Source organism: Salvia hispanica, chromosome 6, assembly GCF_029641045.1.
Source record: "Salvia hispanica isolate PSC_SH4W2 chromosome 6, Shi_PSC_v1, whole genome shotgun sequence".
NCBI classification, from domain to species: domain Eukaryota; kingdom Viridiplantae; phylum Streptophyta; class Magnoliopsida; order Lamiales; family Lamiaceae; genus Salvia; species Salvia hispanica.
The window spans coordinates 48,395,504-48,411,974 of NC_142697.1; the positions used below are offsets into that span (position 1 = coordinate 48,395,504).

The 16,471-nt window shown below is 42.2% G+C and overlaps 4 protein-coding genes across 4 annotated transcripts in view; 1 reads left to right on the plus strand and 3 right to left on the minus strand.

The window, feature by feature from the left end:
• Positions 1–16,471, minus strand: part of LOC125207629 (putative aminotransferase TAT2) — a 45,457-nt gene that overhangs the window by 8,617 nt on the left and 20,369 nt on the right. The gene's annotated exons all lie outside the window — the stretch shown is intronic.
• Positions 2,891–4,882, minus strand: LOC125204592 (Protein kinase superfamily protein). Its single transcript, XM_048103282.2, has one exon. It carries the CDS (start codon positions 4,634–4,636, stop codon positions 3,266–3,268), a length of 1,371 nt encoding a protein of 456 aa, XP_047959239.2. The 5' UTR covers positions 4,637–4,882; the 3' UTR covers positions 2,891–3,265.
• LOC125203526 (uncharacterized) lies at positions 8,414–10,375 on the minus strand. Its single transcript, XM_089060185.1, has one exon. It carries the CDS (start codon positions 10,227–10,229, stop codon positions 8,658–8,660), a length of 1,572 nt encoding a protein of 523 aa, XP_088916311.1. The 5' UTR covers positions 10,230–10,375; the 3' UTR covers positions 8,414–8,657.
• LOC125208490 (uncharacterized) lies at positions 14,679–15,861 on the plus strand. Its single transcript, XM_048108122.2, has 2 exons — positions 14,679–15,139; positions 15,265–15,861. Exons 1-2 carry the CDS (start codon positions 14,969–14,971, stop codon positions 15,757–15,759), a joined length of 666 nt encoding a protein of 221 aa, XP_047964079.1. The 5' UTR covers positions 14,679–14,968; the 3' UTR covers positions 15,760–15,861.

Genomic DNA, 16,471 nt, shown 5'->3' on the forward strand with positions numbered 1-16,471 from the left:
TCTTTGCAGCCTCTAGGATAGGGGGATTCTACATCTCTGCAGCCTCTAGGGTTTGAGGCTTCTACATCTCTGCAGCCTCTAGGATATGAGGCTTCTACATCTCTGCAGCCTCTAGGATATGGGGCTTCTACATCTCTGCAGCCTCTAGGGTTTGAGGCTTCTACATCTCTGCAGCCTCTAGGGTTTGAGGCTTCTACATCTCTACAGCCTCTAGGGTTTGAGGCTTCTACATCTCTACAGCCTCTAGGATATGCAGCTTCTACATCTCTGCAGCCTCTAGGATATGGGGCTTCTACATCTCTGCAGCCTCTAGAGTTTGAGGCTTCTACATCTCTGCAGCCTCTAGGGTTTGAGGCTTCTACATCTCTACAGCCTCTAGGATATGGGGCTTCTACATCTCTACAGCCTCTAGGGTTTGGGGCTTCTACATCTTTGCAGCCTCTAGGATATGGGGATTCTACATCTCTGTAGCCTCTAGGGTTTGAGGCTTCTACATCTCTGCAGCCTCTAGGATATGGGGCTTCTACATCTCTGCAGCCTCTAGGGTTTGAGGCTTCTACATCTCTACAGCCTCTAGGGTATCTCTGCAGCCTCTAGGATATGGGGCTTCTACATCTCTGCAGCCTCTAGGGTTTGAGGCTTCTACATCTCTACAGCCTCTAGGGTTTGAGGCTTCTACATCTCTACAGCCTCTAGGGTTTGGGGCTTCTACATCTCTGCAGCCTCTAGGATATGGGGATTCTACATCTCTGCAGCCTCTAGGGTTTGAGGCTTCTACATCTCTGCAGCCTCTAGGGTTTGAGGCTTCTACATCTCTACAGCCTCTAGGGTTTGAGGCTTCTACATCTCTACAGCCTCTAGGATATGGGGCTTCTACATCTCTGCAGCCTCTAGGGTTTGAGGCTTCTACATCTCTACAGCCTCTAGGGTTTGGGGCGTCTACATCTCTGCAGCCTCTACCGATTGAAGATTCATCCTTTGGGCAGCCTCTAGGGGTCGGGGCTTCATCCTCTCGGTTTGGTCTGCCTCTAGAGTTTGGGCCGTCCTCCTCTTGGCAGCCTCTACCGATTGAAGATTCATCCTCTGGGCAGCCTCTAGGGGTCGGGGCTTCATCCTCTCGGTTTGGTCTGCCTCTAGAGTTTGGGCCGTCCTCCTCTTGGCAGCCTCTACCGATTGAAGATTCATCCTCTGGGCAGCCTCTAGGGGTCGGGACTTCGTCGTCTCGGTTTGGTCTGCCTCTAGAGTTTGGGCCGTCCTCCTCTCGGCAGCCTCTACCGATTGAAGATTCATCATCTGGGCAGCCTCTAGGATTCGGGGCTTCATCCTCCCGGTTTGGTCTGCCTCTAGAGTTTGGGCCGTCCTCCTCTCGGCAGCCTCTACTGATTGAAGATTCATCATCTGGGCAGCCTCTAGGATTCGGGGCTTCATCCTCCCGGTTTGGTCTGCCTCTAGAGTTTGGGGCGTCCTCTTCTCGACAGCCTCAACCGATTGAAGATTCATCATCTAGGCAGCCTCTAGGATTCGGGGCTTCATCCTCTCGGTTTGGTCTGCCTCTAGAGTTTGGGGCGTCCTCTTCTCGGCAGCCTCTACCGATTGAAGATTCATCATCTGGGCAGCCTCTAGGATTCGGGGCTTCATCCTCTCGCTCTGGCACGATCCCTCCCCTCCACCCTCGCCGGTATAAGTTGTAAATAAATTGATGGTAAGTCATACCGGTATAAGTTGTAAATAAATTGATGTATATGGATAATAACACGGGAACTGATACACAATTGGTAAAGTAAGAGAGATGAGAAGAATTGTAGATTAAGTAGCATTAGTGGATAATGTGACCCATATTATTATTAGTATTTAATGAATTTTAATGGCGGACCATATCGGTATAAGTTGTAAATAAGTTGATGTATATGGATAAAGAGTTGGAGACAACTTTCTATAAATGAAAATGTTCATATTTTGGGGACAGACGAAAATGAAAAATTCACATATTTTTATGGGACAGATGTAGTATTACCTTCAAAATACGACAGCGAAAATTAGTCTCATTTTATAAATGAAAACTTTCTTTAGTACTTTACCCACTTCTTTTTTCTTGTATTTCTTATTTTTTCTCATCATCTCTTACTTTTTGCTCCTATTTCGTCTACTTTTTCTCTAATCTCTCTTGTTTGATCAATATCTCATTAAATGCTGCCCACAGTGAAACAATTTTTTGTAGACATAAGAAATAGAAAAGAACAAATTAAAATATACTTAATTCAAAATAATTAGTTTTTTAGTTAAATATATTAAGTGAACTAATGATGATACGATGTCGTAAGACTCATAAGTATAAATAAATATAATAAAATTTGAATAAATATGGTTGATTGAATTATAAATTTCTATTTACTAATCAATTTCCATAATAATATGAAAATTAGTAAAACCAATGTAACATTTTCAAAATTAATACTTCATCCGTTATGAAGTCTGAGACTAACAAAATACTGATAGATGAAATAAAATTTATATGGTGTTCATAGTTAAAACTTAAATCTATGATTCAAATTCGTCCTAACAATGAGTTTATAAGTTTTCATGGTATAGAACTACATTCTAATGGTGCAATAGTTCCATCACATATTTTTTCAATATTTCTATCATGTTTATAAATTACTGGTCGTTGATGCAATTTTTTTTGCATTGTACAAAAATTTTTATTTATAATTTTATGATTACATAGCAATTGTATAAAATCCGCGTCTCTTTAAAAGTTCATATTATTAAAACACTGAAAAAGTATTTAACAGTGTATAATAGCTATAAAATAAATAAATTAAATCACTAGCATTTAAATTAAGTTTTTATTCTAACCGAAATTATGAGAAGCCATATCCCATATGACAAATAGCAAAATTTTTGAAGTTTATGATTACAAAGCAGAGTAAAGAATACAAGTTTGTGTTAAAATGACAACCCTTCTTAAATTAACACCGTAACACTGCTTATACAGCAATATTATAAACGCTACACAGCAATATTACAAACACTACACAGCAATCTATAGATTGCTGTATAGTGTGTCGAATATTGCTGGATAAAGACCAACAAATTGCTGACCGTCTTTTTCCAGATATTTTTTCCATATGACAGTTTATTATTCGTCCACGTGTACAAATAATTGGCTAGAAATAACGGTATGGTGTTATTTTAAAGGTGGTGGCACCCTAAAATGCTCCGAGAATACATATTATATCAAAGATGATGAATATTGATAGATTGTCTAATTTGTTAAGAGTGTGTGTGTTTTTTCTTCATCAAAATCTACTACTCCTAGTAACTTGGAGTCCTCCCATTTTACACTCCCAACCGCAATCACATTACTCCCAACGATCCTCCCTCCGTTGATCAATCTCCTACTCCTCACCACACCCATCGACTTCGACTTACTCAGCCTCACCGTAGACATCTTCACACCGAATCCCGCCCTCTTCCCGCTCCCAAAATCCAAACCCTCCTCAAATTCAATCTCCCTCCCCGCCCCGATCGACTTCGATCTCGCCTCACTCGCCGCCGCGCCATTGCTGCCGCCGCCGCCGTCTAGCGCCTCGTACTTCGTCGCCCGCCGCCGTACGCTCGCGCACGACGTCCTCCTCGATCCGGCCTTCATCCTCCTGTGCACGCTCTCCAGGCACTCCACCGCCTCCGCCATCGCCGGCCGCTCCTCCGCCGCGCCCCCCACGCACCGCGCCGCCAGCGCCGCCATCCGCCGCAGCGCCTCCTCGTCGTGCGGCGCTCCGATCCTCGGATCGCAGATCGCGTCGAGGTTGCCGGATCCGATCTCCGGCGCCGCCCACTCCACCACCGACGGCGGGCTGTGGCTCACGTCGATCGCGTGCCTGCCGCTGATCATCTCCAGCAGCAGGATCCCGAAGCTGAACACGTCGGATTTGGCGCTGAGGTCCCCCGGCGCAAGATAGCACGGGTCCAGGTAGCCCAGCGTCCCGGCCGGGGGAGCGGACCGGACCCGAGCGTCCTCCACGTGTCCCCTCAGCGCCAGCCCGAAGTCGCTGACCCGAGAGTTGAAATCGCTGTCGATTAGGACGTTCGACGACTTTATGTCGCGGTGGATGATCGGCGGCTGCGACGAGTGGAGGAATTGGACCGCCCGAGCCACCTGCAGCGCGAACCGGGTTCGCTTCACCCACCCGGGCGGTCGGCCCGGGCCATGGAGCTGGTCGAATAGCGAACCGTTCGGCATGTACTCGACCACGATCAACTTGTGCTGATCCGGATCCGACCCGAACCCGATTAGGTTCACTAACCGGGGGTGGTAGACTCTCGACAGAATCTCCACCTCGTTGTCGGCGGGACTGGAGCGGTTTCCAGTCCCGCCGACAACTTTGGTCTTTTTCACGGCCGCAGTAAGGCCGAGCTCGCGAAGCTCGGCCTTGTACACCGAGCCGTGGCTGCCCTTCCCGAGCAATTTGGCGGGAGAGAAGCCGTCGGTGGCGGAGTGGAGGTCGGAGAAGTCGAACTCGGCGAGCTTGAATGGGCGGCGGCGGTTCCTTTTGGGATTCTTTGATAGTAATTCGAAGTTGTAGGAATCGCAAATGGCAATGGCCGATTTGTTATTGCAAGAAAAATAGCCCATGATTGGAAAAATGCAGAAAGAAAATTAAGATTATAGTACTCCTAGTAATGTATGTAATGAAATGGCATGCCTAAAGAAGTGATGAATTGGTGAGGTTTTTATTGATTTTAGGCCTTTTACAGCTTTTGTTGGTCTTGAAATAAGAGCGGTGGGTAGTGTGAATAAATTCAAAAAACTAAGGGAAAAGGGCATTATTGCATTATTTGATTTGAGATATGGGAATATTGAAATGGAAAGGTGAAGAAGTGGGTAGTGATTTAATATGAATAAATTTGATTTAAGAGCTATAATGTGTGCATTTTTTCCATATAAAGGCGTGCAGTTGCAGCGGGCGCTTTAAAAGAGATGGGGTCGAGATGCCTCCCTCATTTCGGACCATTTTTTACTTTTTCCTTCTTTTTATTGTTTTATTAAGGGCTTTTTATATATAGAAAAGTAGTAGTGCTAATTATTTGAGGGATTTTAATAAATCAATCAATTTAGGTTCGTCGTGACGGATTGAGGTGGAGTTGGAGCATCGAGCGATTCAGCCGTCGGCCTATGATTGTTGCCAAAATGCTCTATTAAGTGGCAGTCGCCGATGCCTTGTAAAGTACTGTATCGTTGATGTTGTTGTTGTGGCCGCCGATGAGCGGTGACAGTGGAACGTGACGACTGAAATAGATGGGAGAGAGAGGTTCATGTGTGTGAGCATGAGAGACAAGAGAGAGTGTGCCGAGAGATGTAACAAAGCGAGAGTTGAAAGAGGTAGAAATTGTTATACCACCTATATCTCAAATTAATAGGGATAATTTCTTTAGATTGAAAAATAGTACTCCCTCCGTTCCATAGTAGTAGAGGTATTTCTTTTCGGCACGGAGATTAAGAAAAAGTTGTGTTAGGTGAGTTAAGTAAATGAAGAATAAAGTAGGAAATGAAAAAGGTAGAGAGATGTAGAGAGAATAAAGTAAGAGAGAGTAAAGTAGATGTGGAAAAATGTGTTGACTTTTACCAAAAAAGGAAATGACTCTACTACTATGAAACGTACCAAAATGGCAAAATGACTCTACTACTATGGAACGGAGGGAGTAGTACTAAAAAGCTAAAATTAATTGAGACATTTGTTTTTGGTCGAAATTTGAAAGTTAATGAGAATTATTTAGTAAGTTAAGTAGTGAGTAAATAAATAAGAAAATTATATAAAAGAGATTTATTATTGTCAAGAGAAAACAAATGTTACTCCAATCTATATTGGGAAGTTTGACTGATGAATTACTTACCTTATCCCAGTACGGAATCATTTATCTTGAAACCGTCTTAATAATGAATCACTTATCTTATCCTAATAAGAAATTAATTATTTTGAAACCATCTAAATAAAGAATCACTTAACTTGAGATCCAGGTATTACTGTAATGGAAATAAAATGGAAAAATAGTAGTTATTAATTAATTTGGATGGGCAACATAATGGACCTCCTAAGTGGGCTATCATTTTGGGCTTAATTAATTAAACTAATTAATTAGGATGGGCAACAATGGATCGATACTTTATTTTTTTTTATTAAATATGAATGAGTCCTATCACTAAATCAAACTTGAATTTTTACTCCATCCATTTCCCACTAATTGACACAGATTAATTTGATATGGATTTTAAGAAATATAGTGGGAAATGAGTGTAAAAAGTTAGTGGAATGTGAGTCCTACTTTTATATAATAATTTTATAATAAAATAGTGAAATGTGTTAGTGGAATGTGTGATCCATTATGAAAAATAGTAGTAAAAAATAAGTGGAGTAATTAAGGACGGACAAAAAAGGAAATTGATGCCCATTAGCAGGGGACGGAAGGAGTATTAATCATTCTTATTATGTAGGTTTCACATTCAAGTCTATCATACTTCAGTATTTGTTTTTCACTATGAAATTTTATATAATATTTACGTTGTGAGTTAACGAAGATATAATGAAATAAAAGTGAAAAAAATAGAGATGTATTATTTTTATTTTAAAAATTATTTTACTTTTAATAAGAGACAAGGAGTAACATAAACTTTTAAAAATCAGTTTAAGGTTTACCGATAAGATAGAGAAATGGGCTGAAAGATAGTATCCATCAATGAAATAGGAATAAAAATTTTATTTAAGTAAAAGATGATGGGCTGAAATTGATTTGGGCTCATATTATGGGAGTACTATTTGTTACTATAAAAATACTCAACATCATGTACTCCATATTGAACGTTAATTTATTATTTTCATGATCAAATTTAAATAACTGATATATTTATACAGTCATTTAACCTTAAATGTATATATACTATAATTTAATTTTAATTTTCTTTTACTAACTTAATTTGATATCTACGTAGTATATAAATCTTTATTTACCGCATACTGAAATATCATGAAAATGTGACCAATGGAATACTTTCTAGGCACTATGGCATCTTTTTATAATAGAAAATGGAATATTATAATGATGGCATTGAATTTTGGAGGTGGCAGCCTTTGCCCCATTTGACTGTAATTTCATTATCTTTATTCATTCAACAATTGTTGCTTCTGTGTTTTCCAATGTTGAACCTCACATGTCTATCATAACCTCTTTTGCTACATAGACATATACATACAAACACAATGCTACACCCCACCCTGTCCACATTCTTCATTTATTTAAATTCCCAAATTATCTAATCTTTTTTCATGTGATTGCAAGATTATTGATTGGGATTGAGGCACATGTGTAGATTGCGTATTCTAATACTATACTCTAATTGTAACTCACCTTGTTACATGACTATACAACACAGAATGTCCCCATTTATGAATCCACAAATAATATACTTAACTAATTATGTCCTTTTAGAATAACTAATTCAAATGTTTGTTAGTATTTCATTATTGTGAGTAGTGTTGCACAAATAGATGGGGAAAAGTGACAAAGAATACGCTGTCCTTGATTAAGCGTATGAAATAATTTTGAAAAACAAGTATACACAAACAAGTGGTTCATGCCAAAACTAGATAATAACCCCCACCTAATACATTAGGATTATGTTCATTTTGTCATACAATATAATAGTGAAATAGTATAGTATATAATAATTAAAATAGTAGTACAAAGAGATAAAACTCAGAACTAAACCGGATGTTTTTTTCTTGTTGTTTGGTAAACTTAATTATCTGAATATTTATTCAAATCAGCACACACTATCACCAATTTTTGAGATCTCTCCTTTCTGACACACACTACCACTTTCGTTAGTATGCCTTGAATCTGTACAGTTTGCTGCTAATCAAACGAGAGTCCTGACACTATGCTATATTTCTATTTTCGGCCCTAATTGTTATATTGAGCCTAGTCCGTCATTTGGTTCCTATTTACTCCCTCCGTCCGCAAATACGACTCTCGTTTTTCCATTTTAGTCCGTCCGCGAATAAGAGTTCCGGTTCACTTTTACCATAAATGGTAATAGGGTCCCATCTTCCACTAACTCATTCCACTCACATTACATTTAAAACTAATATATACAAGTGGGACCCATATTCCATTAACTTTTTTCTACCTATTTTTCTTAAAATTTCTTAAAATCCATGCCGCCCATGAATGAGAATCCTAATGGCGGACGGAGGGAGTATATAGAAGTAAACACATAAATCTGTAATCTGAAAGCAGTCAAAATACAATCTATTATTCGTTTCATGCCCTTGCACGTAGCCAACCCAACGTTTATGAACCACGTAAACACACACATATCAAGATTATTAGATTATATTAACCCAATACTAACTCATGATCAAACACCAATCATATATATGACATTATTCTAAAATTGAACATTACTACATCACCAATAAAAATAATCATAGCTAAATATTGGAAAAGAGAAAAAAGATTTACAGAGAAGAAACATGGCTAGGAATCAAAAGTAGAGTCACACTAACACAGTAATAGAGTCCTCACTCTCACACTAAGCTCGATAAGATTCCAACAATCATTGCTGTAGAGCATCCACAGTAGCGGCTAGCTAGCTCGGCTCAAACCCCGACTCCAGCGGAGCGCGCAACAACCCTCATCGGCGCCGACTTGCACCTCGTCAGCACCAAGGGCTCGTGCGCCGCCGCATTGGCCAACTTCTGCTGTATCATCGACGCCAGGGAGCACGACGACCTCGGCGGCTGGATCCGCTTCGCCTTGGAGTCGACGCTGAGCCGCCTCTGCTCGCCCCTCCGCGGCCGCGCCTTGGTGAAATCGGTGCTGCACACCCATGTCTCTCTAGAAACTTCCATGGACAGCTTCGGCTCTCGCATCATTAGCAGCAAGCACTCCGGCAGCAAAGGCTTCTCCTTTTCCGAAATCACCACCTCATTTTGCTGCTCTTCTTCCTCTTCGTTATTTAACAAGATTGAATCTTGCTCTTTCGATAGTAAAGGTTTCTCCTTTTCTTTCTCATCGTCCTCGTCTTCCTCGTTTTCGTTATTCGGCAAAATCGTCGCCTCTTCCCCTTCATCTTCCGGCCCATTTTGCAGCTCCTTATCCGACAAGATCGAGTCTTTCAGTGCAATACTCGACGACTCTTGCTCCTTTTCATCGTCTTCTTCTTCATTCTTTACCAAGATCGAATCTTTTACTAAAATACTCGAGTCTTCTTCTTCATTCTTTACCAAGATCGAATCTTTTACTAAAATACTCGACTCTCCGTCTTCATCTCCGTCTTCGTTATCTAACAAGATCGAGTCTTTCGGTGTAACACTCGACTCTTGCTCTTTTTCTTCACCTCCATTGATGGACTCAATTACTTCTGTTTCTTCTTCTTCTTCAATTGAAGGAGCAAGATGGCAAACTGGGCTGCTTTCTTCCAATTCAATTGGGCAGCAATCTTCCAATTTCTCTGCATTTTCTTGATCGAGCAGAGCTTCAAATGATGACATATTCGACTCCTCCTCCTCCTCCTCTTCTTCTTCTTGTACTACAACATTATCTTCAACCTCATAAATCTCCAATTCCTCTTCCTTAATTTGTTGAACATGGAAGCGGTTGGCCAGAGCAGCCATTTTCATTGGATCAGATCTGCACCGCATCAGCAAAAGCGCATTCTTGGGGGGAATGCAAATGCTCACTCTCGCCGCCTCCTCCTCAACCACAACATCCTCCAACACGTGCCGCCGCCGTCTCACCTCATCTCCACCATCCTCCTCAAATCCGGCGCCGACCACCAGCTCAATCTCCCTCCTCCTCCCCTCCACGGAGAAGCACGTCCTTAGCGCGTCGCAGATGGAGACCGGCAGGTGCACCCATCCCTGGCTCCGCTGCTGCGCCTCGATTTTTCTGAAACTGGCCTCGGCCCTTCGGGCGGAGAGGCTGCGGCTGGCCCTCTTCTTCTTCTTCTTCTTGGATTTGACTCTGACCTGGCCGATGCAGGTGACTTTGGGGGAGGAGGGCTCGTGGGCGTCGAGGCGCTTCTTGGGGAAGAAGGGGGAGGCCTTGGAGGGGCGGAGGCGGTGGGCGGGGCTGAGGATGGATTTGGAGAGCTTCATGGAGGAGGAGGAGGAGAGGCAGATGAAGAGGTCGCTGCTGTTTTGGCGGAAATGGGCGCTCTCTCTCTCCATTTTTCTGCTACTAATAATTCTTGTTTGTTACTGTGTTGAATTTGCTGGTGTGGTAAAAGATGAGAATGGTGGGGTAGTAGTGGAGATTTGAGAATTGAGATAGAGATGAATGTAAGGAAGGGAAATGGAGAGAGTGTGAGTGAGTGTGATAAAGCTGTGTTTTGTATTTGAGGGAAGAGGGAATAGCTGTCTTGGGGTAATAAAATTCATTTGGGATGGAATATTGGTATACACGCGCTTGGTGGTGAGAGTTGGTCTTCCCTGCCCTCAAAACAAGTGAAACCAGCCCCTACCGCACGAATCATACAATGCCACGCAATGTCAGCGCGTGAACCACGACCAAAAGTGGCTGGAGTATTTATTTGATGGACCAACTCTACGGTTCAGAGCCGCCGATTTCGGTTTTGAAAATTATTGAATCGGAACCGAACCGTGAGGGTATTTTGCGGTTACGGTTACGGTTCTGAAATCGCCGGTTTCGGTTTCGGTTCCGAACCGGCGGTTTTCTGGCATTTTTTTACGGTTCCAAACCGCCAATTTTTTGCGGTTTCGGATTGATTTCACGGTTTTTCGGTGGTTTTTCGCGGTTTCGATTTGAAACCACGCGGAATCGGCGGTTCCGGCACGGTTTCGGTTCGAAAATTTTTGGACATGAATCGAACCACGGTTCAAAAATCAACGTTTTCGGTTCGGGCAAATTCTCACGGTTTCGGTTCAGAACCGTAACCAACGGTTACGATTTCGGTTGTAACCGTCGGTTCGATAAACCTTGGGCAGGTCTAACCAACGGTCCAACACCGATTCATGCACCACCTCTTAATTAACTCTCCGAAATATTGGATTATGCACCAGCTACCAAATTTTTATTCTTTTACTTCAAACTAAATATCGTTACATAGTATAGTAATCCAGTTTGCTGTATTTCTTTTTTTACACATATAATTTAGGTATTCAGCTCAATGGTGAATCCATGTTGTTAGATGGATCGGTCGCGATTCTCTCTATTTTTTTTAAATGCATTATATATAAAATAAATTAATATACTAACAAATAAGTACATATTTTGTTTTAGTATTCATAAAATAGTTTTCGTTAGCCTTTTAGCAAAAATGATTGCCATGGAGCCACAACATGACAAAAAAAAACCTTGCAAGAAAAGACAACTTTTTTTTTTCTTTTTGTGAGTCCATCTTCAATCTTTCTTAGAGCACTCCCAATGGCACTCCCTTATTTCTCCCTTATTTCTCCCTAACTCCTGCCACATCAGCGCCACATCAGCATCACAGCGCCACATCAGCATCACATTTTATCCCCAGTTTTTAGCCAACTGCTACATTGGTTTCTCCCTTATTTCTCCCTTATTTCTCCCTAACTCAACATTTTATTTTTACATCATTATTTTTTATATTATTTAATTTTCCCTACAAATGTATTTAATAAATAGACTAATAATGAACAATTCATCGTTGTATTAATCATTGGAAAATATAATACAACGAGAAAAAAAAACTACAAATAAAAACCGCAAATAAACAAAGATTTAAAAAAAAAAAAAACTAAGACGGAGGGGCGTCGGGCTCGAGGCCCATCTTAATCTGCAGGCCTTGGATGCATTTCCAGAGGGCCGCCTTTTCTTCAGGGGTCCCGCCGCCGGTGAAGTACAGCGTGTACATCTGCGTCAGATTGGCGACATTGTTCGAATAAGTGGCTTTTTCTAAGTCAATGTGGGGTTTCGAACCGACTTCCGACGTTGTGCCCTTCCCCTTCCGCCTCCCCTTCGCCTTCTTCGCTCCCTCTGGGCGCTCGTGCGGACCATCCCCACTCAAGTCGATGTGGGTCGCGCTCCCCTCGCTCTCCGAAACGCTAAGTCGCGAGCGTACCGATTTCCCGTGCAGCGTGGCGTGCATCCCCGTCCGAAATTTGGGGAGATCCTTCAGCTTATCGTAGATGTTCCAATACTTGAACCCCTTCGACAAGTACTTGCCACAATACCTCTGCATGGCCTCATCTCGGACCATATGCTCGTTCTGGCCACTGGGCATGTCCGCCAACAAGTTAGAATAAATACCGTTGAAGTGGCCGCAGTCCCTCATGAGGCGCTCCCAATGCCGACGGATCGCCTCGCTGCCATGGTCCTTCATTGAGGCAGTCTTGTGGCTCCTGTACTTCGTGGCAACCCGCTCCCAGAATATGATCTCAGTCTGGTAGTTGCTGCGCTCCGCGTTCTGTGACGTGTCCGCCCAGCAGGTGGCTATCAGCTCGGACTCTTGCAGAGTGTAAGTAGTCCTTACCCGGTTCGGCCTCTCATCGGAACCCGTATCAGTCGCAGGCGGCTCGGTGGGCGTTTCTTCCACTTCGAAGTCCTCCGCGCTCAGTGTCGCGGCCTGAGATTCTTGGTCGCCTGGGGTTGATCCGGGGGTGTCGAACTGGGGCCGATACACATCGTCGGCTGGAGAGGGCATTCTGCCGGCATAGTTGAAGTACGGAGAAAGTCTCCGCGCCGGAGGAGTCTGCAAAGAAGACGGACCCGCGTATGGAAGTTGGCCGGGAGGAGAACCCATCGCCAACAACGAGTGCATCCACTGCTCGTTTGCTTCATCCATGTTGGGAATTTGTGAACTCGACTCTTTCCCCTTACCCTTACCCTTACCCGAGCGGGAATTTTTCTTCCAAAAGCTCATAATTTGATGAAGATTGAAGATTGAGAGAAGAGATTGAAAATGGAGAGAATGAAGATTGTGGGTGATGAATGGAGGAAGTGGAGGAAATATTTATAGGGGTGGGATGTAAAAATAGCCGTTGGGCCGAAAAAAAAAAAAAAAATTTAAATATCGCCGATTTATCGCCGAGCGTCGCCCACAATGGCCGGCGATCGCTCGGCGATAATCCGGCGATAAAACGCCGGTTGGCGAAAAAACGGTAACATTATCGCCGAATTATCGCCGTTTTCACCACAACGGCCGGCGATAATCCGGCGATGTTCGGCGATTTATTGCCGGATTTTCGCCACCCCCAATTGGGAGTGCTCTCACCATTATTTCCTCATATTTAAAATATATGTCACTTCTATTTTAATGTTATTCAAATTATATAATGTACTAGTAATTTTTTCAAAGATCACTTATAATACTAATAAAAAGTGAAGAATGCGAGTTTAAAGTGAATTACTAAAGGTAGTAATGGAATCAAAAGATAAATGAATCTAAAATGATTTTTGTGAGCTAGTAATAAAAGTAGCCGATTAGGATAGTCTAAAGACTCTAAACCAATTCTAGTTCTTGCATATGATCTCTCTACGGCCTACTTCTCTCTTACACATCTCTATTCAACCTATGCTTTAGTGGTTTGGTTGAGAGTCGATTTTGCAGACCCACAAGATGGTCCAAATCACCAACCAAAGTATTTTGAAAGTTAGACGTTTTTGCATGTGAAAAGGGCCTCTAAAGTTTAGATTATTCATGTCACATGATAAGGACACATTCTAGTTTTATTTCCTTTCATTTTTAATGATTCTATATATTTGAACTCGAAAATATATTAATGAATACATATAGCTAGAGCCTAGAGTGATATGTAGGGGGTATTGTTAAATATTTTATGTGAGCATTACTAGTTAGCTAGTATTGCTCTAATACCTCGGAATTTATTATTAACGCCATTAATTTTATATAAGTAGTAGTATTACACAAAAATCAAACCTCGTTTTGTTCGTTTATCCATTTATTTGAAGCTATAAGTAAAATGAACATTTGTTTTTATGTAAAACTTAACGACGTTTATAACAGTTATTGAGTTACTAGATCCAATATATGCTAAAGTTGACTAAATTAGAAAATATTCACTAATAATGTTTGCATGACATTTCTTTAAATACACATATATATTAATTTGTATAATACCCGTTTAGTGTTCTTCATTTTATTTAATATAGCTTAAAATTTTTTATCATACAAATTACATGACAATGAAGGTTTGATTTTTTATATTTATTAAACAATAGATATGTAGGAGATTATCAGATTATTTATTTTGCAATGTATTACTCCACATAAACCCATGCAGCTTGGGCTGTATTACAATTTACAATAGTAGATTAGCCACCATTTCTATTGTATTTTAATAATACTTGAATATTTATTTTTCAATGACAGTTGTTCCAAGCTTGCAGGCTGCGTCATGAATATACTATAGCCACCATCTCTAATCCGAAGAAAGGGTCGGGTCCGGCACACATCCGGTGCAATCGCGACGTGCTCTTCCCTCCAATGCGGCACACTCACAATTTCATGCGTGCGCTGTGTTGTTGATGCCCTTATTATTGAAATAATCATTTCCAAAAGTGAAAACCGAATATCTTCTATAACAAGAGAGAAACAATAGAGCATGCCTGAGTTGACCTAATGGTAAAGTGGTTAATGCCTGAAGCCAAAGGTTCAAGTCCACGTCATTTGACTATCGGAAAAAGAGAGAAACAATAAAATAGTGTACAAATATGATTTCCCAATCCATACATCTCCACACCAACACGTTAAACTATAGCAACTTGACGCAACAAAACCTGCATGATTAAAGCCTACCATAACTCTTCCACGACGCCTCCAGCCTAAACCCTCACAATTGAAGAAACTTCCCCAAAAAACAAAGCTTATCTTGATCAAAACTCAACAACCACAGAATGTCAATGCAACTACAAATATAACCAATCAATCACACAAAATCACTCAAAAACAAGCCTAACAATGGTGCATTGGAATAAAGACTACTTAGACCTCATATTAGTCCCATTAGGTTTGCTCCTCATGTTCGGATACCACCTCGTCCTCCTCTACCGCTACCTCCGCTGCCCTCAGACCACCGTCATCGGCTACGAGAACCACAACAAGAGAGCTTGGGTTAGGAAAATGTTTCAGGTAATTCTCCATACCTAATCCTTCCTTGTTGAGTACTATCAGACATTTCGATACTTAACTTGCAACGATCTTATATATTTGAGACTGAGCCTAATTTGAATTTGATCTTCCTCAACTTTTCCAAGATCAATATTGAGGACAGGGGGTTTGCGGTATCGGTGCTGAGCAGCAACGCGAGTGCAGCGACATCCCTGGCCTCGATTTCGTTGGTCCTGACCTCCCTGATCGGGGCGTGGGTCGGGAGCTCGTCGGTGAATCTCTTCACGAGTAGGTATGTCTACGGGAGCAGGAGCCCGGCGCTGGTCTACGTCAAGTACCTGTCGCTGCTCTTCTGCTTCCTGGTGGCGTTCGGGTGCTTTGTGCAGACGGCGAGGTACTTGGTCCACGCGAACTTCCTCATCAGCATGCCGGACAACGACATCCCGGTGGGCTGCGTGGAGAAGGAGGTGATCATGGGGAGCAACTTCTGGCTCATGGGCCTCAGGTCGGTCTACTTTGCCGTTAATCTGCTGATGTGGGTGTTCGGCCCCATACCGATGTTCGCCTGCTCGGTGGCGATGGTGGTGGTGCTGGTCTCGCTTGACATCAACACCACCCCTTTGCATCACTACAACAAGTGATGCCAGTCTGTGAAAATGGGGAGAAGCCTATTGGTTTAATTAATCTAATGTAAAAGGTTTTACCAGATTAATTTATTTAATTGGTTGAATTATGTTGGATTAGTACAGAGGTTTATAATTATTCCTACGTATGAGTAGACCTGCCCAAGGTTTACCTAATCGGCGGTTAAAACTGAAACCGTAACCACCGGTTACGGTTTCGAACCGAAACCGTCGATTTTTGAACCGTGGTTCGGTTCAGGTTCAAAATTTTTCAAACCGAAATCGTCGGTTCCGGACAGTTCCAAACCGGAAACACGAAAAACGGCTGAAAAACCGTGAAATCAAGACGGAACCGCAAAAAAACCGATGGTTCGGAACCGTGACAATTCGTAAGAAACCGCCGGTTCGGAACCGAAACCGAAACCGGCGGTTTTGGAACCGGAACTGTAACCGCGAAACACCCTCGCGGTTCGGTTTCGGTTCAACAATTTCTAAAACCGGAACCGGCGGTTCCGAACCGTAACCGCCGATTCCTGAACCGTGGGCACCTCTACGTATTGAGTTTGGTGGCTATTGCTGTTTCTTTAATGAGCTATTGAAAACTCTCAACTTATCCCCAATAATGTCCTTGAATGATTGAATAATGCTTCGACATTGGCTGCGAATAATGCTAAGCAAACTATTTTCTATGCCAAACATGCTTATCAAGAATATCCACTTGCCAAAGTCA